At 34.2% G+C, this 24,977-nt stretch overlaps 1 protein-coding gene across 2 annotated transcripts; it reads right to left on the reverse strand.

Moving 5' to 3' along the window:
- On the reverse strand, positions 1 to 24,947 carry NSL1 (NSL1 component of MIS12 kinetochore complex). Of its 2 annotated transcripts, XM_016166525.2 has the most exons (6): positions 24,677 to 24,941; positions 22,026 to 22,101; positions 17,625 to 17,755; positions 16,020 to 16,074; positions 2,777 to 2,844; positions 1 to 1,491 (listed from the first exon to the last, which is right to left on the reverse strand). In XM_016166525.2, exons 1-6 carry the CDS (start codon positions 24,908 to 24,910, stop codon positions 1,213 to 1,215), a joined length of 843 nt encoding a protein of 280 aa, XP_016022011.2. In that variant the 5' UTR covers positions 24,911 to 24,941; the 3' UTR covers positions 1 to 1,212. The 2 variants fall into 2 exon arrangements, with proteins under 2 accessions (XP_016022011.2, XP_016022012.2); XM_016166526.2 differs by lacking the exons at positions 1 to 1,491; positions 2,777 to 2,844 and adding an exon at positions 12,188 to 13,646 and having other exon boundaries at positions 24,677 to 24,947.
- Positions 24,948 to 24,977: the final 30 nt, after the last annotated feature.

Raw genomic sequence — 24,977 nt, forward strand, 5'->3', positions numbered from 1 at the left:
TTCCAGTCTTTGTACATTATTTTAATAATGATAATAAAAACACTGCTATGTACAAATACACAGATTCAAATTATAATATTAAAATACAGAACGCAATAAGGTGGCTTTATAAGTTTTCCTCACTGAGACAGACTTTCTGTCACATTTAGGCATTCATGATTACTAAGACATAATGAAAAAAAGAAGTACAAATTTTCTAACCTCATGATTAGTACATTTCTCTGCAAATAAATGAAGGTATAGAGGCATCAAAAGGGGAATCAGTTGGCAAGTTAGATAGTACTACACTGTATTCATGTGAGTAAGAAAGACATTGAGCTATTAGAAACTAGTTAAATGTTAGAAATATGGGCAATATCGTTTTCTCAGACTTCTACCAATGAGTACATACTGGATATATTAATGTCCTTAAATGTAAAATGGTTCAGTATGATTGCATCTATATTTGTTCCACAATGATAATTTGTTAATGTATTAATCTGACATAGTTTTTGAACAGATATCATTTACAAAGAAACAATGAGAAATCTTGAAAAGAAACTTTCAGTCCAAGTCAAATTGTGTGTAAAAGTTAACAAGAAACATTTGGCTACATGCCAATTTTTATTTCTAAGAATAGGTTTTACACAAATAATAGTCTTCTTTGTGTTTATAAAACAAAACAAAAACAAAACTCCTAAAATTAGTCCCACGAATCTAAATTAGCTATACGTAAAGTGAAAAAGTCGAAGCTAGTCTTGTCATCTGTACATTAATTTGATAAATCAAACTGCATTGGAAAAAAAAAAGCAAAACACAACTGTATCTGCTCCTGTGCAAAACTAGTGATTCCTTTCAGTATTTAAATAAAGACAACTGTTACACAGCTCTTTTTAAAAGAAAGATGTATATCCAAAAATATGTTACACATGAAACTCCAGGAAAGTTGTGAGGCAGCCAAGAATTGATCGCATATAAGGACAGAAAGAGTTTGCACTAATATTCATTGATGGGATTTGTGCCAATATTTTTAAAATATGCTTTTCATCAACTATAGGTGAAATGGTAGGAAAACAAATATAATATTACATCATATCCCAGGACAGAGCTACATTTGTATAAAGAAATCACTAAAATAGTTACTTGTTTTAAATGAGGTCCCATCTAGGCATTAGACTGTAATCTAAGTGTTGATAGTGCCTAATTTTGACTCCCAAGATAAAGAAGAAGAGCTTATGTATCAAGATTAATTCTCTTTGGCTGCAGTGGGTACAATTTTCTTTGGGGGCAGTCTTTAGTTTGCTTCCTTTTCAGGACCACATCAGTGGTTTTCCTGGTAGAAGTCTCTGTTGGTGTGGTTTCTATTTGTGTTATTGAGCTCTCCGATTTAACATCTGGTTTCCTGTAACAACTGGAAAAGACTTCTTGGTGGATTCTCTGGAGCTGGATAATAGGCTGCATCTTTAAAACTTGGGAAAATCCATCTCCTTGTTCAATTAACGCAGGCAAGGACTTAACAAAAGTAACCAAACAGGAATACTCAACATTAATCTCAGGTTGAAACACAAACACACAGGGACAGACACAACATGCTAGCATTTTAATTTTCTGGGTCAAGGCTTTTTCTAAGACCTAATTTTTTAGGTCACGAATATTCAACTTCACTTTAAAATACTAGTGTTAACTGAGGAATTTTAACTAAAAGCTAAGACTAAGAAGGTACGTTCTACTCCTACAAACGCCTGGTAGTAAAATAAAACTTTGGTAGGACAGAAGGAACAGAATTTCAGAGCTAAGGGTTTAATATCTGAAATTCCACATGTTAGGATAGTATATTAGAAATCAGAATCATCAAGAGCAGGATCAGCACATTTTTCCTGTGAAAAGACATATGGTTAAGTATTTTAGGCTCTGGGGGGCCATCTCTGACACAATTATTCAAATCTTTCATTGTAATGTAAAGAAGCCATAGACAATAAGCAAATGAATGGATATGGCTGTCTTCCAATGAAGTTTTATTTGCAAAAACAGGTAACAGGCTAGATTTCAGCCTGGCCCACCACTGTGTGTGAACTCTTGATCAAGAATATGCTATGAAAGAAGCATGAGAACAAGAAAATCATGAAATCAATAAAAACCACAAAAGAATGTTATAGGAATTTTAAGAACAGAGGAGATTATGAAGGAGTTTAAAATATTTTTCATATTCTAGAAACAGAAATGTTTTCCTGTTAATGCAAAATATACCGAGAATATAAACAACTTTAATATTAAGATTCCAATTTGATATGTAGCATAATGTACTAGTTAGGAGTATAGGCTCTGGAGCCAAACAACCAGGGTTTAAATCTGAGTTACCTATTTGGGCACTCTAATTAAATTAGCCTGTGTCTCAGTTTCCTCATCTGTAAAATAGGGAAATAGCAGTACAAATCTCACTGGTTTATTGCAAGAATTAAATGAAGAAATACAATGTATGTAAAGCAGTTAGATAGTGCTTGACCCATATTAAATGATCACTAGGTGTTAGCTAGTATATTATTTCAAACTGTTAGACTGCTCTCAAACTCAAAAATATAACCAAACTTTAAAGACAGGTATAATACTGGCACGTAGGAGGTACCTAATAAATGGTAGCTATTCTGAATGTTACCATTGCTTAATAAAGTCATTAGAGATCTATTTTATACTACTGAGAATTCCTATTACGACAGACTAAAACACATGTGGATGTTACAAGCAAATACCTAGCTATAGATTTTGTTCATTTTATAATCTTTTGGTATGTAGCTTTTACCTTCATGGCTTCATTCATCTGCTTAGCTATTGTTTCTCCTCTGCATTTCAAATTTTCCACACGAGAGACTGCAAAGAAACCGCCAAACAGTATTTTAGGTTTTTCATCTATTATCAAGTCATAAAAGACATGTAAATGCTATCTGGACAAACATCTGTTAGGACTATTCACCTTAATTCCGTCTTTCTTAGAATACTTTGTCATCGATTACAAGTATCTTATTAATCTAGATAAATAAAAAGACTGAAAATATTAGACCTGTAGCATAAAACTAACCATTATAAGCATGAGATGATAGACAATAAGAGTTGTATTATGAGTAGTCTTAACACTGTGCCTCCTAAAGAAAGCCTAATGTTCGTCTGATGTGTTATCTACCACTGTGTTTAACATCTTCAAGCACTATCATCATGTTTTAAAATAAACACAGGCTAACATTTGATATTTGTATTACTATGAATTTCATAAAAGTAAACATACTTGGACTTAGAATTTATATTCACACTACATCAAAGATACCTAGATTCAAGTTCAAGGTAAATCTGGAATAGATTGTTAGTAATATTAATTTTTCTTTCTCCTTACTTCCTTGATGGTCTTCTGATCCCTAATATATTTTATCTTCCTCCAATCTTTGTTATAAATGTTCATGTCTACTTTATAACAGAACCACATATAATGTATGTAAAGGAGCAAGTACTTGACTATATTAGGAGGGCTACAGCTTTATTGGCTCTGAGAGACTGGAAATAAGCCAAGAAAAGCATTTCTCTCACAGCTGTTATTATATTATTTTTCTGACTTTCCTTAGCTCAAAAAAGTGAGAACACGTTTATTAAAAAAACAAACAAACATAGGGTAGTAAAAGCAACTGAGAGAAAGACGGCACTCAAAGGAGAAAGGCAAAGGCAATGTGATGGCCTCAAGAAAGGCTTCTTAACCATTTTTGTCACCAGAGATTTCTTTGGCAATTTGGTGAAGCTCATGGACCCTTCTCAGAATATTTTTTAATGTATTTGTGCTTTAGTTGAAACAGAATTTACATGCAGTGAAATGTGGATCTTAGGTTTAGCATTCGACCACCTTTGATACACATATACCAAGACTTGGGACTTGCCCATCACCCCAGGAAGCTCTCCTGTGCCCTTTCCCAGTCGACTTCCCGACAAGCAGCAGCCAGCCAAGTGATTTCTACCATACAACTGTCCTTACTCTACAATGTAGGATGTTTTAAAATAAAACTTAAAAATACAATCATTAAAAATTGTAGAGGTAATATATGTGTCTCTTTATTAATGATTTAGATAACAACATTGAGTGGCAGGTCTAATAATTACCACGTTTTGAAAAAAATGAGTGTTCATGATATTGAGATATCTGCAACAACTAAAATTGAAAATATCTGTGGCTTCTAGTAGCAAAATAGTTACAGGTACTGCTAATACCACCACTATTTCCTGCATTCAAAATAGAAGGAAATGCTAAATTTCAGTTTGAGGTTAGTAAAAATAACAATGTAATTTTTTCCTATCCAAGTTATTTCTAAGGGTTGTTCTTTATTATACACATGAAAACATAATGGGCACGTTGTTTAGAAATCTAACTAACATACTATTTAAGTTTTTTCTGTTTCCCAAATATGCAGACACTCGGTATATCTAGATTGAGGTGGTAGTTACATGTGTTTATGTGTATGCGTGTGTATAAATTAATCAAGCTGTGTACTGTATGTTATATCTCAATATATAAACACATACACACAATAATGAACAAAATCTTTCTAAATACTTACTACAGAAAGTTGTCTTACTTTTATGGATAGGGCAAGGCAAACATATTCATTTTTATTGCAAGATTTACAAAATAAGCTATCATACAAGTGATCCTTGTATTTTTTATAAGCACATTCTATTTTTTAAAAAATTTGTTTATAAACCCACATCGATGGACAACAACTGCTGTTTTTCATCTACTGCATAAGTAATGACAATGTAAAAAGTGCCAAGAATAGTATAGGTTTGTGTGTAAAATGGAGTTAGGTCCTAGGCTTCTTGGATAATTATGAACACATTTTCACACATGACTATCTGGTGGAATAGTCTAAAGTTGCGCTGGACATATAAGACATCTAGTATTCACGGCTCCTGACTATAAGATGTACCCTCCCGTTACTGCAGGAACCAAAAACTTTTCAAGCCCCATTTTTTCAAAAAGGCTGCTAGGGGGCAGTACTGCCTCCAGTGAGAAACAAGGTGTTATTTTTCAGAACTTCCCTGGGAACAAAAACTTCATTCTCTTAATCTTGGACTTCCTAGTGTTGCCCACAGTGCTCCATACGTATGATGTACAGCAGGTGCTCAATACATATGATGGCCAAGGCTAGGACACAGGGGATGGTGAAGGCACAAAAGGTGAGGGAGGTCAATCTAACAGGGGAATTGAAAGGAGAGTAAAAACTTCACAGGTGTTATAAGAGTTGCCTTAAAAGAGGATTTGGTGCTGGATGGCTGGGAGTGAGTTGGGACAGGAGGTGGGGTGGTAAAGGATGTGCTATGCCAAAACAAGGAAATAAATCAAGAAGGAAGAAAACATAGGAACCAGCAAACATGATCCAAATCAGAAGTAAAGGAAATTCCCAGGGTGATGAGGAAAAAGACAGGCAGGATATAAGCTTCGCACCAGACCTACAGAGCAGCCAGTCCAGATTAGAACAAGATAAAACGCTCCCAGAGGAATATCTCCAAGAAAAAGGGAAAGGTTTTAAAAATGGATTTAATGGATAACCTGAAGTGTTTACCACATTGAGAGGAATTTTACAGTTCTATTAAAGTGTTTGGGAAAGAATCAGTGATAGACACAACAGCAAACAAAGCAAACAAACAAAGCAATTATCATGCCAAAGGGGGATGGGAAACTGTTTGAGAAACAAAACATACTCATAGTAATGATTATGAGACTCATATGAAGAACATTTACATAGTCATAACAATATTAATACTAAACACTATTGATTTTTTGCCAAAGTGAGAGAATAAGTGTAAAGCTAATCAGTATAAATTATTCTTTCAAGAAAAGAAAAGGAGAGTTCAGGGAAGAGAAACACAATGGCAAGAAAGCTTTCCCTACTTGATCCTCTGATGGCCCATTCCTATGGTGGCTCGGCTGGCACACTGCGAGGCAAGCAGGCTTCACGGCCCTTTCATAGATAAGGAAACAAGCCTCGAGAGGGGAGAAATATATCTAGAATGAAAGAGAATTAGAACCCGCACCTCCTAAAATCCAAAGTCCATGCTCTTCTATGTTCTATATGTAATGTAACCTTCCAAAATATCACTTTACCAAAAATCATATTATACTCATAAGAATATAAGTTAACAAATGGCCAAAAAAGGTACTCTAACATTAATAGTTAAAGCAGGTTTAAATATAGAGTTGAAATTTTATTTTAACTCTATAGTTAAATCTGCTTTAACTATTTATATTAGAGTACCTTTTTCAAGTTAATTAAATTCCTCTCATTGAAAACTAAAGAGAATCATAATTTGAGGAATAAAACAAAACAATTATAAAAAAACAAAGGGGGGAAACAAACACAAAAATGATCACTAAATATGTGACTGTTATCTGTAAATGCATCAAAAAAGCATTTTCCAACATTAACATCTACTTAGGAAATTGCAAACTACACAAACTTTTCACTCTCTCACTTAAGATTACTTTTGTAACTACTAAGGGCATAAAGGTACTACTGACATACAAATACGTGATTTAAGAATGTCTCACATGCCAATGGCTGGTTGCCGCCACTGAATTAGCGATAGACACAACAGTAAACAAAGTAAACAGAAAAATAAAGCAATTATTGCTCCAAAGGGGAAAGGGAAGCAAAATATACTCATAGGGGGCGTCCTCCAGACGCTCCCAGTGGCTCTCTCTCCACAGCCTTGCTGGGAACACCTTCAAGGCACCACTATTTACCCTCTCCCACGCAAAGGGGTTTAGGGGCCCAAACTACTCCTCCCAAGTCCTAGTTAAACCCTATGTGGTGGAACTAATATGCATCTGAAATGAGATTTCCCTAACACTTTTTGTCATAAATGTGTAGTGTTTCAGCATTATATTAAATAGGTCTTTAAAGGGTCACCTAGAAACTTATCTTTTGTATTACCATTTTGAAAATTTTTTTCAGGGGAAGTGCATTTCAATTCCAAAGTTCAGATTAAATATGAATTCTTGAAACATAACAGTTTGTAAGTGGCTACCTGTGAATATTCTGGCACTGGCTTAAGCAAGTAGGCATTATTATGAAAGAAGAGGAACTGCCTCTAAGTAAGTTCTCTGCTTGTAGGGTCAGCAAAAGATCTGGAAGTATGGTCGCATCTAGTGCAGAGAAACTAAAAATAGCTTCTTGTCATCACGTTTTGTGAAGGACAGAAGGGAAAAAGGGAGTCTGTTCAATTAACTTCAAAGAACGTTTTTAAAAAGAATACAATATGGAAGCAATTATTAGTTTATTATTAATAGGATCACAAAAGATTGTAACTGACAGATGAAAACTCATTGGTAGATAGCTAATCAGAAAACTGATGCAAGAATATTTTTTTAAAAAAGTGTGCTCTTAAAAATGTGGAAGTTAGGCACCCTTGAGGATACTGCCTTCCCTAGTCACTTGCTTTTTAAAACAGGGAAATGAAAAAGTGGAAATGAAAGATTGAGTAATCAACCTAGTTTTGCTTTCAGGTCACTGCACTGACGAAACTAGGAAACATGAACCTCTAAAAGCCTAAGCAAATCCAAAAATTCAGCAAAAAAAAGCATTAACTAAGTGCTTCCTTTCTCTTTCTGATGTATTTTATAAATCTAGATGAGAGCATGTATAACATTGGATGTCTGACTTGTATTGGTTTCTAATGGAGCAACTAAAGGAATGAATAAGAGCATGAATTGTAAAGTAGCATCCCTGGTAAAAATGAAACCAAAAACTAAGCAGTGATTTACGACTTTCTGGAAGATAACCCCATGCTACAACTTAAATCTGTTGAACACACCTGCCAGGTAGCAGGTATATAATCCTCTGCACCCATTCCCACTGCACCTCACCAGTTCCTTCAGTACTGAAGACTGTATCTCTTGTAAGGCACTAAAAACTTTCAAATGCCTGGCTTGTGTTCATCTGGCCTCAGCCGAGACTCTAAGCTTATCTTGCAATGCTCTTTTCCTCTGTTCTCTCCACTACAGCCTCAGTGTTCTTTTGTTCTGTAAATATTCAAGCTCAGATTTAAAAGCCTTGTTCCAGCTCTTCTAATTGAAAAGTTCTTTCTCTTGTCATAAGATAAATTCCTTCTTGTTACTTCCTCAGAAAAGTGTTTCTCATTACCTGAACACATCACCTTAACACTGACGTTACTTATTTTTTTTAGATTTTATACATTTCTGCTCCCAGTAGAACATAAGCTCCACAGAGCAAGAACCTAGTCTGTGTTGCTCACAGTAAAGCCTCCACATTGAGAACAGTTCTGGCATATAGTACACATATAATATATTGAATATGTGGATGAATAATAGTCATTCAGCATTTATTAAGCATGGTACTATATATTTACTACATAAAATACAAACTCAAATAAAAAAGCTCATGTAGCTTTGTTTTGTGAGAGACCAGGGGATATATACGTACTTATATATTGTAACAACGCCATTAAGAAAATAAACAAGTTATGATGGAGAACTGGGAGAGGCTATTTTAATTAGGGTAGTTAGAGAAGATACCTGAGGAGGCAGGAAAAATGGAGAAAATGCCAACCTTAAAAGCACTGAGGAAGAGCACGTGTGAAAGAGAGGAACTTTCCAAGGGCTGAAAGACGGGCCTCAGGGCGAGAGCCAAAAGGAAAGTGCCTGAAATGCATCTGGACAAGGAGGTGAGAGCCAGACTGTATAAGGGAATGTTAAGAAGTGTGCAGTTAATTATATATTTTTTAAAATTTGAAGATTTTTAAGATTTTAAGCAGAGGAATGAAATGCGATTTTTGTTTTTTTAAGAGTATCTCAGACATCTAATTGAGTTGTCTTAGAAGTTTACAAACTCCCCACCTTTGTCCAAAACATCACTGGATAAATATAAAAAATTAAAAGAGTATATCCCAAAGCACATGTAAAATAAACATTTATATGAATCAGAAAAAAAGTAGAGACGTATGCTAAATAAGTCAAATATCACCTGCCCCCCACATACTAGGCTCAGTTTTATAAATTAATCTATCCTCTCTTTAAAAAACAAATAATCTCTATGTTTACAAACTATTTTATGAGGACAATATAACCTTGATGACAAAATGGGAAAGGGACAGTATGTTTTAAAACACCATATGTCATTTTTGCGTGTGTGACTATAGATATAAATGTACTATAGGTAAATATACTAAATAAAATATAGGCAAATTTAATTCAACAGTGTATGAAAGGAAAAATACATTAATGAGAAAGTGGGGTTTTCTCTATGAATGCAAAGATAACCATTAGAAAAATCTGTCATTGTTAATTCACCATACTATCAGTGTTATAAACAAAAAAAGGATATGATCTAGGGACACAAGAAACTATATAAATGATAGAAAATGTTCTATATCCGAATTGTGGTAATGGATACATGGCTGTATGTACATTTATCAAAACTCAAACTATATACATTAAATGGATGTATTTTATTATATATAAATTATACCTCGATAAAGTTGGTTAAATAAATATGATCTCAGTTGATACAAAAGAAGTATTTAATAAAATTAAACATTTATTCAGAATTTTAAAATACTATGATCACTATCACCATTACTAGTCGACATTATATAAGAGGTTCTAAGCAACTAATTGTCTATTATATTTCAATAAAGACAAAAAGATAAAAAAAAAAAAAGAGGTTCTAATCAATGTACTAAGACAAAAAAAAGATGTGTAAAGTTAGAGAAAAGATAAAACCCATTATTACTTGCAAATGATTTGATAATCTACATTTAAAAGAATCTAATTAAAATTGAACCACTAGAGTTCAGTAAATAAAAATCAGTGGTGTTCCTAAACACCAGCAATATTCAATCATAATATGAATCCTAAAAAGTTACCTTTTACAACAGCTACAAAAAGGTAAGGCATCTAGGAACAAATAAAAGATGTGTAAAACCTATATAGAGAAATTTATAAAACACTATTTTTTTCTTATAACCATTTTTATTATATGTTTTTAAACACTTCTCTACACGCATTATAGAATGGCTGTCGTATCCACTCTCCCAGATAACGCTGGTCTCGACACAGCAAGCAGGCAGCACTCCTATGACCGTCTTTATCACACGTGCTCATAAAACACTACTGAAGGGCATTTTGAAAAACTTGAAATGAGATACAATGTGCTACTCACAAATGGGAAGACATATACTGTAAACATGGCACTTCTCTCCAAATTAATCTATAAGTTAAATGTAATTCTAATCAAATCCCAGTAAGATTTTTCATGTAATTTAACAAAATGATCCTAACAATTCCTGTGGAAGAGTAAAGAGCCAAGAATAGGCAACAAAATTATGAAGAAACTGCAAGACATCAAGCCTTCCTATAAAACTACAGTAACTTGAAAAGTGTGATAATGCTGCAGAGACAACCAAGTCAACCAATGACATTAAAAAGAGAGCCTAGGAAAAGACCCCGAAACATATGGAAACTTAGTATATTAAAGAGTGACATGGAAAAAAGATGGACTATTCAATAAACGGTGCTAGCACAACTGGCTATCACCATGGTAGCAATTTATTCACCTTCATCAGAAAATTAAAAAAAAAAATTCAGATGGATTTAAGACCTACACATGATAATCAAAACTCTGTAAAGAAAATAACAAAGGAATAGAACAAAAAACCCATCAGATTTGTATGGAAGTGCAAAAGACCCTGAATCGCCAAAGCTATCCTGAGGACAAAAAATAAACCCAGAGGTATCACTCTGCCTGACTTAAAATTATACTACAAAGCAACAACAATCAAAACAGCACGGTATTGCCAGAAGAAAAGACACACAGACCAGTGGAACAGAATTGAGTCCAGAAGTAAACCACTGTTTATAAGGGCAAATAATTTTTGACAAAAGAGATAAAAATATGCAATAGAGAAAGGAAAGCATCTTCAATAAATGGTGCTGGGAAAACTGTAAAGCCACCTGCAAAAGAATGAAACTAGACTGCTGTCTATCACCACACACCAAAATTAACTCAAAATGGATTAAGGACCTGAATAAATTGCAATAAATTGCATAGAAGAAAACATAGATATTAAACTCATGGACCTTGGACTCAAAGAGGATTTTGTGAATTTGACCTCAAAAGCAAGGGAAGTAAAAACCAATATAAAGGAATGGGACCATATCAAACTAAAAAGTTTCTATAGAGCAAAAGAAACAGTCAACAAGGCAAGGAGACAACCACCTGAATGGGAAAATATATTTTCAAGCAATGCCTCCAATAAGTGCCTAATATCCAAAATACACAAAGAACGCATATAACTCAATAACAAAAAAAAAAAAAAACAAACGATCCAATTCAAAAATGGGCAGAAGACCTGAACAGACACTTCTCCCAAGAAGACATACAAATGGCCAACAAACATATGAAAAGATGCTCAGCATTGAGAGCTATTAGGGAAATGCAGATCAAAACCACAATGACATACCATCTCATACCCATTAGAGTGAAATTATCAGTAGGACAAGACATAACAAGTGCTGGAGAGGATGTGGAGAAAAAGGAACCCTCATACACTGCTGGTGGGACCGCAAATTGATACAACCACTATGGAAAACAGTATAGACATTTTTCAAAAAACTAAAACTTGATCTACCATATGACCCAGCAATCCCTCTACTGAGTATTTATCCTAAAAACTTGAAAACATTTATCTGAAAAGATATATGCACACCAATGTTCACAGCAGCATTATTCGCAGTGGCCAGGACATGGAAGCAACTGAAGTGTCCTATGATAGATGACTGGATAAAGAAGATGTGGTACATATATAAAAAATGGAATGTTACTCAGCTATAAGAGATAAAATAATGCCATTTGCAACAACATGGATGGATCTTGAGATAATCATGCTAAGTGAAATAAGCCAGACAGAAAAAGTTGAAAACCACATGATACCACTTTATGTAGGATGTAAATCTAAAAGCAACAAACAAACGTGACAAATAAACAGAGACTCATGTACATGGACAGTGGACTAGTAGTTACCACAGGGAAGGGGGGGTGGGGTGGGAGGTAGATGTGGTAAAAGGGGTCAAGTATGTGGTGACAGAAAAAATCTAAGTATGGGTGGTGAACACACATTGTAATATATATAACTTACTGCTGAATTGTAAAAAAAAAAAAAAAAGAAAGAAAGAAAATAACGAAGGATCAGAGGATCTTTATGTCACCTGTGTAGAGGATTTCTTAAAGAAAAAAATTATAAAGGAAAAAACCTGGTAATTCTAATTACATTAAGATGTAGATGTGTGTGTGTGTGTGTGTGCGTGCGCGCGCGCGTGTGTGAATATATATATATGTACACATTACAAAAAGTTAAAAGACAAGCCAATACAATAGATATTTACAGTATTTATAACCAAAGGAGTAGCATCTAAAATGTACAGGCATGTGCGTATGTATATGTGCCTGTGTGTAGGGCTCTTAGAAATGAGTAAGCTACAATAACCCAACAGAAAAATGGGCAAAGATTATAAATAAACAACTCACAGAAGAAACTGTAGGGTCAAAATATATAGGAAAGGATGCTCGACTTCACTTTAAATACTAATGTATGCTCATCAAATTATATATAATATATATATTACATATCTATAAAGACTAAGAATTGTTGGCAAAATGTGAAGAAGCAAGTAACTTTCAAACATTGCTGGTGGGAGTGTAAACTGACATCACTACTTTGGAGGGGTGAAAAAACTTAAATGCAATAAAGATAAACAGAAACAAACCCTATGACCTAGAAAGTCTGCTTCCAGAAATCTATCCCAGAAAATCTATGTCATATTTACACTACTTAAGGAGACAAGTATAAGAATGGTCATTGCAATACTGTTTATAAAAGAATAAACTACAATCTAAGTGTCCCTCCGTAGAGGAATGGATAAACACTGGTATATTCATACTCTGGAATACTATGCAATAGCTAAATGAACAGAGAGCTATGTGTGTATACAATTTGAGGGGAAAATGTTAAGTTGAATAATATATAGCCAATATGATACAATTTATATAAAATTTAAAAACTGATGCAAGACATTGTTTATGGATACACATCTATAAAGTAAAAGAACGAGAACATGAATAGGAAGGATCCACGGGGCTTGAGAATAGTGGTTACTTTTGAAGTAAAAGGGAGTGGAACAGAATGGTGAAGGAGTCCAAAGAAAGTTTCGACTATATCCACACGCTTTAGTTCCTAAAAATGTATGAAGCAAGTTTGGCAAAATGTGAAGACACTCGAGTATGAGTAGGTACAAAAATGCTCATTATGTTATACTCCATGTTTTCTATACATTTGAAATATTTCAAAGATTAAAAAAAAAGTCAATTGTGCCTGACGTATATAAAATGGAAGGAAGCAGAGGAAGGGTAAAACAAGAAGACCTTCTAGAAAGCACATGTAGAAATCCTGGCTCGAGTGATGGTGACCTAGAAGTGGGTAATGAGAGTACACTTCAAAGAAAGAATTTGTAGAACTTACTGATGGACTGGATATGAGGAGTTCAGGAGAGGAAAGACTCAAGGTTGACTTCTGGCTAAAGCAATATGTACGAGAAGGTGCCATTTATCAGACGGCAAATACTGGGAAAGGAATCAGAGGGCATAAAAGATTCTGTTTTATGTTCATCTCTTACTTCTTCCACTTAAACATAAGCTCTTTGTGGAGTAAATATGTCTGCTTTACCTCTGTATCCTCCAAAAATTTCTAACATAATTATGCCAAATCAGTGTTATACACACCACCTAAGTATGGTTGGTCCTCCCTCTGCGTCCATGGGTTCTACATCCATGGATTCAACCAACAGCAGGTTAAAAATATTTTAGGAAAAAATGTTACATTGTTGCTGCCATGTACTATATAGTTAGATTTATGATGGTTTCATCTTTACTGAACATGTAGACTTTTTTCTTGTCATTATTCCCTAAACAATAGAGGATAACTATTTACATTGCATTTATATTGTATTAGGTATTATAAGTCATTTAGAGGTGATTTAAAGTACACAGAAGCATGTAGGTAAGTTATATGAAAATACTGGGATTTTAAATAAGGGACTTAAGCATCCATGGATTTTGGTATCTGTGCGGGTCTTGGAACTAATCTCCCAGATTCCAAGGGATGAGTGTATCATATTTTGAAAACCAGATAACCTTTAAAAGTATCAGCTCTAAAAAAAAAAAAAAAAAAAAAAAAAAAAAGTGGTATTACCTAATAGTCTAGTAACAAAAAGAAAAAAAACTTTCAAGAAGTTCCCATAAAACTTTTTCCATGCAGCTTATTCAGATTTTTCGGTGCCATAAAAATTTATGCTTTCCACATTTCCCCTGCCATTTTAATTAATTCCATATGATTTTAATAGATACATTATAAGCTACAAAGTATTATAAAGCATACTGTTGAAAATGAGATAAAATTTATAATAGGTTTATTCACAGCATCTGCTTACCAACTACTAATACATTTTAGTTATAGTTTATAGAGCCTCTTATCTCATGTGATTCATAACAACCTCAGTAAATAGGCAGGACACCTCTGTGATATTTAGTGATAAAGCTGGTATTCACACCAACAGCATCAGGCTCCAAATCTAGAATTTGCCATAAAAAAACTGATGCTTGAAGGGACTTAATTTTGTTGTGCTTAAAGAGCTGACTCTATTCTAAGCTTACAGACATATGAAAATGTGTAATGAAAAAAATCTCCTCAAAATTTATCCAAAAGATAGATTCTGATTATTCCTTTGCTTACTTTTGAAGTGAGAATCCTATGATACAGAGATTTTTCTAAGGCTACATAACTAGAATGGTAGGAATAAAATCATGTAGACCCTTCAAAGAATCATTTAATTTGTTTTCCCTCCTAAGATAAAAAAAGTTATCAAGTTTCTTTAGAGGAGAATGAACTGTATCTAAAAAGTAATAATACTTGAGTATATTATGATACCACAAATTTTAATTCTTATTTTTACGTTGTTCAAAACCAAAACAAATTTATGTCAACCACTGTATTTTGGCAACTATCCCTTTTTTGTGAACCACGACAATTAAGCAGTAGGTCCTAGGTCAATTTTTATTTTCAAATACAGCTAATGCTGTGATTTTAACCAATTTCAGAGTATCTTTATGTTTGTACTTCCCTTTCTCAGTTTATTCCATTTATCTGGAGATTTGGGAAGGGCAGGGGACAGAAAGTAGCTCAGAATTTGATAAAGGTAAGGTACTCAAAATCTCTAAGTATAAATATCCTTACAAATAAACCAAGGTCTTAATTGTTTTTCTAATAGTTCAGAAATGGTACTTTTAAATCACAAAGGGAAATTCCAGAAGATTTCTTAGGAAAATTTTTACAAAATTTTAAATGTGAGAATGGAGCCATTGAAAAATATATATGATCCACATGTTTAGCAATGCCATTTGTTTCCGAATTTACATAACTAAATCAATTAGATTTCTCTATTTCAGAGAATGCATCTAAATGGAAACAGAATTGAATTCAAAGGCATAGCAAGCGTGTATATCGCTTCATAAGTTCGACATCATATTTTTATTGGATTTTATTTTACAAATGATGAGAAACCAGTGTCACTGGGTAGTGATACCATGAGTGCTTCAATAGTATAGCTGGCTGTAATGCAAACAATGGATAGTATAAAAGCAGTTAGAGATGGGAGGGTGTTACAACAGAAGTTAGAGACTGAAAAGGTGTTATAACATTCTAGGTCGGGAGAGAACCTTACGAAAGTCCAGATTCTTGGGTCCTACTCTTGGAGATTCTGAATATAGGTTTAGAGCAAGTTCTCATAATCCTTTGTCTTCACTAAACATGGATGACTGGTAGTGAGTTAGAACATCAAAAGGAAGATACTCTTATTGCTGACAACTTTAAAAGAGTATTAGGACCTCATGAAAAGTACAAGCTGATGCTTCATTTTTACCACAAATGAATAGACTCACCTGGATCAGGGTCATATTTTAGGTCCAGTGGACGTACAACAGGGTGGTACTGCTTCTAAACATAATATAAAATAAAACATTTATTTTAACCACTTAATGCCTCACATAAACACTTCTTTCAGCTAACATAAGCAAATATATTGCTAGTCAGTAGTACCATTCTTTTGCCAAAACAACAAAAATTGGATCCTGAAATCTGTAGGGAAGGGAGGAAAAAAGATTAGTCAACCTAAGTCTGAATTATACCTTTTATAGTATTGCCACCTACTGCATACACTAAGAAATAGCACCACACACACACACACACACAAAGTGTAAGGAAAACAATCAAGCAAATAAAAAGTATAGAGATTAAATTTTGTGTTTAAAGTAATAGACAGTTTCCAAACTATGAATGAACTGATTTTTTTTTTTCAAAAGTTCATTTTAAAACAAATGTTGGAACTGAGAACTCAAGTTCCCACAAAACTCTGATTTAAAAAGTGGCTAAGCCACTACCATGTTAGCAACACTAGAGCCTATATATCTTGTGACACACTGAGACTACAGTAGCAGAACTATAGGAACAGGAGCCACAATTCAGACAAAAAAGAAAAGAGGAAAATGTTCTCTACTCTTGCCCAAAGCTAGCAAGAGCTAAAAAGGTTTTTTTTGTTGTTGTTAAAAAAAAAAAAAAAAAAAAAAAGTAGTCTTTAGTATCTTCATCCCGGCCACTTTGTATCACTTTTCAAACTTCTACAGCTATACCTCACCTAGGCCTGCCAACTTTCTTTCTTTTATGAAATACTGATTACCAGGTTTTCTTTGGCGAGGGAGGTGTAATTAGAGGGAGGGGCATACTGAAAAGTAAACACATTTTATGTTTTTCCTGAAGAAACTTTAAAAAAGGGATGGGGAGATGAAGTGGGATATTTCTTTGAGAACTAACTGGTACAGAAGAAAAAAATGAAAAATTCTGCTTATATTTTTTTCTTATAGAATAACAAAAATATTTTAGATAAAGTACTTGCCTTTACTGTCTAAAACAATTCCTGAAAGGGAAGCATTTGGAAGATTTATATATGAAGTATATTAATTTCAAAAACTAAGGACAAATAGCATAGCACAATCTAAAGCAACATGCATTTCTTACTGCAGAGGCAAAGCCATTCCCAGCAGACCTACTTCTGTCCCATCATGACCTTTGGAAGAAAATTAATTACAAATAATTCATAAAGCAAATTTCAGTATTATGAATAGGTACTCAATCATCATCAATTTTACTAAAGCACCTTCCAAAATATATAATCATATACAAATAAATGCCATACACAAATGACAAATAGAAAGAAAAGCCTTAAAAGATAAATTTCTTTTTCCTTCCTGGTCTCGGATTTAGAAAGTCATTTTCAATCTTCTATCTTTAAATTCTATTTTAGTATCAGTTAGTATCAGTATTCAAAACCTAGTGACTTCAAACAGGAAAAGACAAACAGTAGTAATTGAGGCAGGAAAGACAAAGGAAACAAAATACCATTTATCTCCACGAGGATCTTATACTTTAATTTTAGTGTAATAAAACAGGTAAAACATAAAATTTACTGTTTTAAAGGTAAATCATCTTACCAGAATTTCTTGTTTTGCTTTAATGGTTTTGATGACACATTCGAGGATCCTTCTGGGATACTGCTTACGTTTTGTAGCTATATCTACTATGATTTCATCAAACTGATCTTCAAGTACTTTGATATCAGAATCTATTTCATGGGGAAAAAATTTTAAAATTCCTTTTAACACATTGTTTATATTCTATATGGAAACGTAATATAAACAAACTAAATTTCGAAAACACAATAAGAAAAACAAAATGGCAAGTTAATGATGCCCCCACTTTGATGACTAATTCATTTATGCATTGATCAATTAATAAGCACTTAATGGGAAGCCAGTCCAAAATCAGAGAAATACAAAGATGAATATATCATGATCCCTACTAAGAGCTCACAGTTCACTAGAAGAAAAAGACAGGTAATTGCAAAGCAACTTGATAAATTCAATAAAGAGATGAACAAAATGCTGCTGGGACACAGAACAATGGAACACTAACTCTGCTTCTGGAATTTAAGACTTTAAAGAGAAAGTAACATTTGAACTGGGCCTTGAAATATAAGTATAAATCCAACAGATAAAAATAGGTAAGGAAAAAAAATAGGGGGAAGCATTTCAGGCAGAGGAAACAGTATTTGCAAGATCATTCAGTCTTTGGGAAAAAGTTCTAAATGGCTGCAGGATAAAGTATAAGAAAAGGGTGATAAAAGAACTAGACTGTAAAGGGCATTTAATGTCAGGGATGCTAACAAGTTTTGAATTTTTTATGTGCTCAACTAAAGTTGTGACAGTAGTAAATGGAGTAGCTATATCTGAAATGGGCTCAACTGGATAAATGTCAGGAAAAAGTAAAAGATATAGCGACTAATTTAGCTAAAACCATTTTATCAGTTGATTTGTTTTTAAATAGTGAATCTCAAACTTTATCAGAATGAATAATCACCTGGGGAACTTGTCAAAAGTGCAGAAATTTTGATTCAGTAGTATCTCTGGAATGGGGCTCACATATTAAGCACCCTAGACAAAATGAATGCAGGTGACACATCAGGCTCATTTTGAAAATCATTTCAAAGAGTAACAGGTATTAAGTAGTTGAAAATACTAAAGAGCTAGGTCCTCAGCTTAACTGGTCTTACATCACGTGTTCTGCTGTGTCAAAGTCTATACTAGAAACAGATCTATTTACTTTACTGAGTAGAAGCTTCATTAGGGAGGAGTACGATATTTTTGGAAACATTTTGAGACATTGCTGACATATATTAGCATATACTTATTGGGTAAAGATAATTGAGGAATATTGGGTATGGTCTTTCATTCATGTAAGAAGTCCAACTAAATTACTTCTTTTGAGAATAGTATGAGAGACACTGTCATTTCCTACTTTGAATAGTCATTTAAATAAGCAGCCCTAATTTTTTTATTAAAAATTATTGGGGTGACATTAATAAAATCAAATGTTTCAAGTATACAATAGTAGGCATGTTCACCATCCAATGTTAGATTTCCTTCTGTCAACAAATATGACTCCTTTTACCCCTCCCTACCTCTTGCCTCGCCCCGTTTCTCTAGTAGCCACTAACCCACCGTCCACATTCTTAAGTCTGTTTGTTGCTTTCAATTTTATATCCCACATATTATATGAGTGAAATCATATGGTTTTCAATTTTTTCTGTCTGACTTATTTCACTTAACATGTTTATCTCAAGATCCATCCATGTTGTCGCAAATGGCAGTATGTCATCTTTTCTTATGGCTGAGTAATATTCCATTGTATAAATGTGCCACATCTTCTTTATCCAATCATCTATCATAGGACACTTCAGTTAGACCTCCCTAAATGTTAATTTACCCATTTAAAAAGTCAAGCACTAACCTGACAAGAATTATGTACTACTTCACAATTAGTTAAAAAAAAAAAAAAAAAATCAAGTCTCTCAGCTAAATCTTCTATGTAGGAAGGACAATGGTTTCTTAGCGCCACCTAATGATAAACCTGTAAGACTGAAACGTATAAACAATTTGACCAGGGAAGATTAGTCATTAATTTAACAAATATCTAGTGGGTGCCGACTATGAGTAAAGGTAAGTGTTGAAAACATAGTAATGAAAAACACAAATATAGCCCCTGCTCTAAAGGAACTTACATTTTAATTCTTAAATGTGCCTGGTCAAGCTTCCTAAAATCAAGTCCACTCAGAGTAGTTAAGGGGCAGAGAAGTCGGTTTTACTTGTACTTATATTTGTATATTCATTCATTACTTCATTCATTTATACAATGACCTCAGTGAAAAAAAGAAACAAAAACCTCTGCCCATGTGATGCTTACTTATTGCTTCTATATATTAGATCAGATGCTAATTCCATCTGCTGAACATCTCTTGAACGTTTTTCTTTCTCTCCTTTCCCACTGTCTTAGGGCAGGTCTTTAACCATCTTGCTGTACTACTGCAATAACCTCCCTAAAGTCTACCTGCCTTGAATTTTTCCCTTCTCCATTTCATCCTCCACACAGCCAGCCAGCAGTTAGCTTTCTCAAACACAAACCTTTTGATGTTAGTTCTACTTCAAAAACCTTCACTGGTTACCCCATTACAAGATAAAGTGCAAATTCCTTAGCATATCCTACAGGGCTCTCTGTGATGTGGCCCCAACTAATATTTCTGGCCATATCTGCGATTAGTTTTCCCAACTCACTTCTGACATTTTCCAAACATATCACTACTTTGTGTCTTTGTATATGCTGTTTTATTTGCTTTAAATATTCTTTCTTCCTCCTTTCTGTCTAGTACATTCTCATTTAATTTAACAACAATCTATTCTGTATGTCTATCCCCACTTCCCAAAGAGTATAGTGACTCCTTGTCCATTTCCTTGGCATAGTGGCTGGCATTTATCAAGTGCCCATGAAAAAAGGTAGAAGGGTATTCTCAACTATTTCCACTCGCAGGAATAAGGGGGAAAAAAGGACAAAGAATATAAACACTCGACCCAGGCTGCCAACCTGTCAGAAAATACATTTATTAATCTATAAATTGATGAATTGTATTGCTAAAGGCAGTCAGGACCAAACAATAAAGCAATTCCAAAGTGACTTCACAGAACGAGAGTCAGATAAAGACATGAGAAAGGGTGCATAGCTTGAAAATACCCCTAAGCGATTCTGATATACTCCCTCTTCCCTACTTACTGGCAATCACTCTGATAATATTTGAGAAATCAGTGTTATTATTTGTAATGTTTGTTTGTTTGTTTATTTTTTTTAGGCGAGGAAACCCTTGGTTGACCTCATAGATTGCAAGGACCTTGTCAGCTTACAATCCCTTATTTTTTATTTTTTACGCCTACAGCAACTGGTCTTCGTAGGTGGTCTCCCATCCAAGTACTAACCAGGCCTGATTCGGCTTCCAAGATCAGATGGAATAGGACTTGTTCAGGGTGGCATGGCTGTAGACTATTATCTGTGCTGTTTTAAAATATAAACCAGAAAGTGAATTTGGGTGACTTTAAAGAAATAACTACTATAAGAACCCCAAGGATTAGACAGTGAAGTCTTCTGGGTAAAGTATTATCTTAATGCTGAAAAGAAAAATTTTAATCACAAGGGTTTGCTTGACTGGCTTGGAATCAGCTCAAGCGGATAACCAAATAATCAGAACAGTTACCAGTGGTATTCAAGGTATGCTGGTCAAATGTTTGGAATATCACCATGGAGACAGACAAAATGCTCTGGCTCTTTCGTCAGGGTGGACCTTCACCAGAACATTGCTGGAAAATTTGGCCTCTCTCTCTTCCCACACTGATTATTATTTTTCTACTGAATTTTTTCCTTTCTACACTGAACATTTTATTTCTATTGAAACTTTGAGTTTTTTAAATAAGTCAACACCATTAGCTAGGGTTCAAACAAGTCTGCACTGGACCAGGAAAATGTTGTATTTTTTAAGGTTTCTCCAAATGTTGACCTCAGACTTTACATGGTACTCTCATAGTTTAACTTCACGCTTCTAAAAGGATACTTCACTATCTCAGGATCACTTGCAAAAATACAACTGGATTTGTAAGGTATTAATCACAGGAATTCTCTGGGCCTGTTTCTTCACCTGGGGATAGTTCTACAGTATTTTGCAATAAACTATTGACAAGGGTACTTTCAAAAATTAATCAGATGAAAGTCTTGTTGAGAATGCCAGATAGAATATATAAAGGATCAAGGTACCCACTGTGTTGTTTGCCTCAGATTACAACTTCAATAATTCTCGAGATTAGTTTTCTCTTTTTTCTCTCACGGTAAAAAAAAAAAAAAAAAATTGGAAGAGAAGTAACACAGAAAATGGGGATTAAAAATTAGCATTCAAAATAAAATTGGCTACAAAAATAACTGAGAAATTAATGACAGAAGGAAAAAGTTAAATCACATACCCATAAAATTATCTGATGCTTCTTGCCATGCTTGCCCATTAATGCTGACATTCTCTTGCACAGCTGATTCAAAAGTCTGCAATAAATTCACTATAGTCAAGTCACTAAAAATAATTTTAAATACTGAATTCGAATATTTTGGCAAAATAACAATTTCAGATTTGTGATAGAGAATATAAAGAAAAGTGGCAGACTAGCCTATTAATATATTTATTTTCAATAAAGATTCCATTTCAATTATTGAATCTACCTACATTTTAGCTCTGATAGCCATTATGCTACCTATAAGAACATTTGATGCAAAATTTTAGAATATGCTTGTAAACAAAACATGCACTTCTTAAATGAAAGAAAAAATAAAAGCTAACAAATTTGGACTCAGTTGAATCTTAAGGGTAAGTGTATAAGATATGCTGTGGAATGTCAGTGTTAAAAGGAGATATATACATGCTTAAAAGAAAGTGAAATTAATGTTCACTTGATAAAGGACTGTATTTTTTAGAGATGTATAGTGAAGTATTTAGGGATGAAATGACATGAGATCTGGGATTTACTTTAAAAAAGGAAGTGCAGAAAATTCTGACAACTTAAATTTGGTGATGAATATATGGGTATTCACTGTACTAGTCTATTTTCTGTCAGGTTAAAATGTTCATAATACATTAAAAAATAAAGGACAAAAAGAATTAGGTAGCACCACCAAAATTTTAAATGCACATTCCCTATTATCTAATAATTTCACTCTTAACAATATACTCTAAAGAACTATTCTCATAGAAACATAAAGAGGATGTACTAGAAATGTTTATTTCACACTGCTTGAAATTATGAAATACTGAGAAAATAAAATCTAAATTCAAAATTAGGAAAATGGTTAAATATTCAATATATCCACACCATGCAATACTTAAAAAGTATGACGTATATATCTCTATGTAACACTAACAAATAATAGTCAGACATATTTGGTAAAAAAAAAAGGGGGGGGCAGGGAGGTGGGCAAGTTGCTAACAAGACATTTGTTTTTTAATGTAAAAAACACAAAAACAAAAGAAAAAATCAGAGAGATGTCGAACCATAAAAAAAGGTATAGAAGGAATGCGCCCTCCAAAATAATAAGTTATTTCCAGGAAGGGAAAGGGACAAGGGAGGGAAATTCAAATACTTTGTTTTGTGCTATTTTTTACAATGAGATGTATTTTTGTACATTTTGTATAATTAAAAATAAGCATAAATCAAATAATGCATGATAATTATGAATTAAAGAACATATTTTACACTTTAAAATTGTAATAAACTTTATATATAGACTTTCAAGCATTACCTGACAATATAAATTGTCTTTGTAGTATTCACTGGTACAGTTGTATCAATACTATTTTTTAAATAATGTTACCATACTATGTGGCTTTAGGTAGATATACATCAACATAGTTAAAGCCTCTGTCTTCTGTTCTCTTATTTAAAGGACAAACAAATTCTCTTGGTAGTTGAAGTTTTCAAATCTCTATCTCTAATTCATTTTGTTGCCCAATAAGGTATAATAGGTTAAGCTGAGTTCCTCTTTTTCTGCCAGATAATTAAATATTCTAAGAATCTTGGCCCTTCCTAGACAGGGGCAAACTCTAAGATCCTTACACAATGAAGCAGTCTTCTCCCAAAAAATTATATCTTGAGGTATGTCTCTATTCTTTCTTGGCTTACAAGGAGATTCCATCTGTACACAAGAGCCACCATATACAAAACTGGAATACAGAATCACAACTCAGGGAGTGCTCCTTCATTCTTATACTTAACCTTTACTTTTATTGTTTGCATTGTGGTCATTCACACTCACAAGAGTGCTGCATTATAAGATTTTAAACTTTTTTTCTATATATAGATTGTGTGCTTCCATATGACAGGCATCAATCCTTCAATTTGTTGTATCTTCCCCCCAAATAGTATCTTCTTCAAGGTTTTGCAAAATATTGGAGAAAGGAAGGGGAGATGTGTTATAAAAACCAGTGTATGATCTTAGAGAAGTTTCTAACAAGACAGCTTCCTTAGACTTGTAGGGAAAATGTTTTCAATCTCTTCACAAGATGTACCAAAAGAGGTAAAAGTAAGGCTAAAAGCTAGCCTGGCACGGACTTCCAGGATTCTTTTTCCTGGGGAATTCCTCACAGAGTATATGTCTTCACGGTCCAATAGAAGAGCCACTAGCTACTGTGACCACTGAGCCTTAAAATATGGTTAGTCCTGAAGGAGATGAGCTGTAAGTTTCAGACACCAGATGTGCAAAGCTTAGTACGAACACAAGAATGTAAAATACCTCTTCCATTTTCTATTGGTACAAATTAAAACTATATCTTAGATATAGGGGGTTAAATAAAATATATTATTAAAATTAATTTCACCTTTTTTTTTTTTTTTTTAACTTTTAAGTTACATACCTAGCTCGCCTTGTCTTTTTCTATTGGACAGCACTGGTCTAAGCAAGTAATAATACCCAGCTGACACTAGACCTGTTTCGTTCCCTCCGGTTTCTCAGGCTGCTTCTACGGAAGCATGGGGCTCCGTTAACTTTGTGGAGGCCTGGCGAGGATTCTTGAGCCCTGAGACCTGGGGTAAGGGGGTGATAAGACAAGAGATGGCTGCTGGGCCCATACCCACTGCGCATCCCGCAGCGCAAGCTCCCGAATCTCCTCCGGCAGCGCGTCCCCGAGCTGTCGCACGAAGCTGCCGCACAGTTCCAGCATTTCCGTGACGGCCCGCTTCGAGGTGCAGCGCACACGGAAGTCCTCACGGGAAGCGGCGGAGGCCGAGGTGCGGGCTTCTGTCCCGACCCCTCTCTCCGCGTCCCGCGGAGGCGAAAGGCCCACGGAGTCAGGAGCCCCCGCCATTTTTCCAGTTTGAACTGTGGGCGGGAACTCTGGAAGCGGAAGCGAGTGCCACAGGAGAAAGGTGCAA

The sequence above is a fragment of the Rousettus aegyptiacus genome, unplaced genomic scaffold, assembly GCF_014176215.1.
Source record: "Rousettus aegyptiacus isolate mRouAeg1 unplaced genomic scaffold, mRouAeg1.p scaffold_m13_p_17, whole genome shotgun sequence".
Taxonomy (NCBI): domain Eukaryota; kingdom Metazoa; phylum Chordata; class Mammalia; order Chiroptera; family Pteropodidae; genus Rousettus; species Rousettus aegyptiacus.

What these genes read in the sequence shown, in the direction of transcription:
- NSL1 (XM_016166525.2), bottom strand. Translation starts at nt 24,910, where the DNA reads ATGGCGGGGGCTCCTGACTCCGTGGGCCTTTCGCCTCCGCGGGACGCG. An exon ending in CGCTGCGGGATGCGCAGTGG is followed by an intron (nt 22,102 to 24,676) that starts GTATGGGCCCAG and finishes AATTTATTGCAG; the next exon opens with ACTTTTGAATCAGCTGTGCA. An exon ending in AAAATATGACCCTGATCCAG is followed by an intron (nt 2,845 to 16,019) that starts GTGAGTCTATTC and finishes GTTTCTTTGCAG; the next exon opens with TCTCTCGTGTGGAAAATTTG.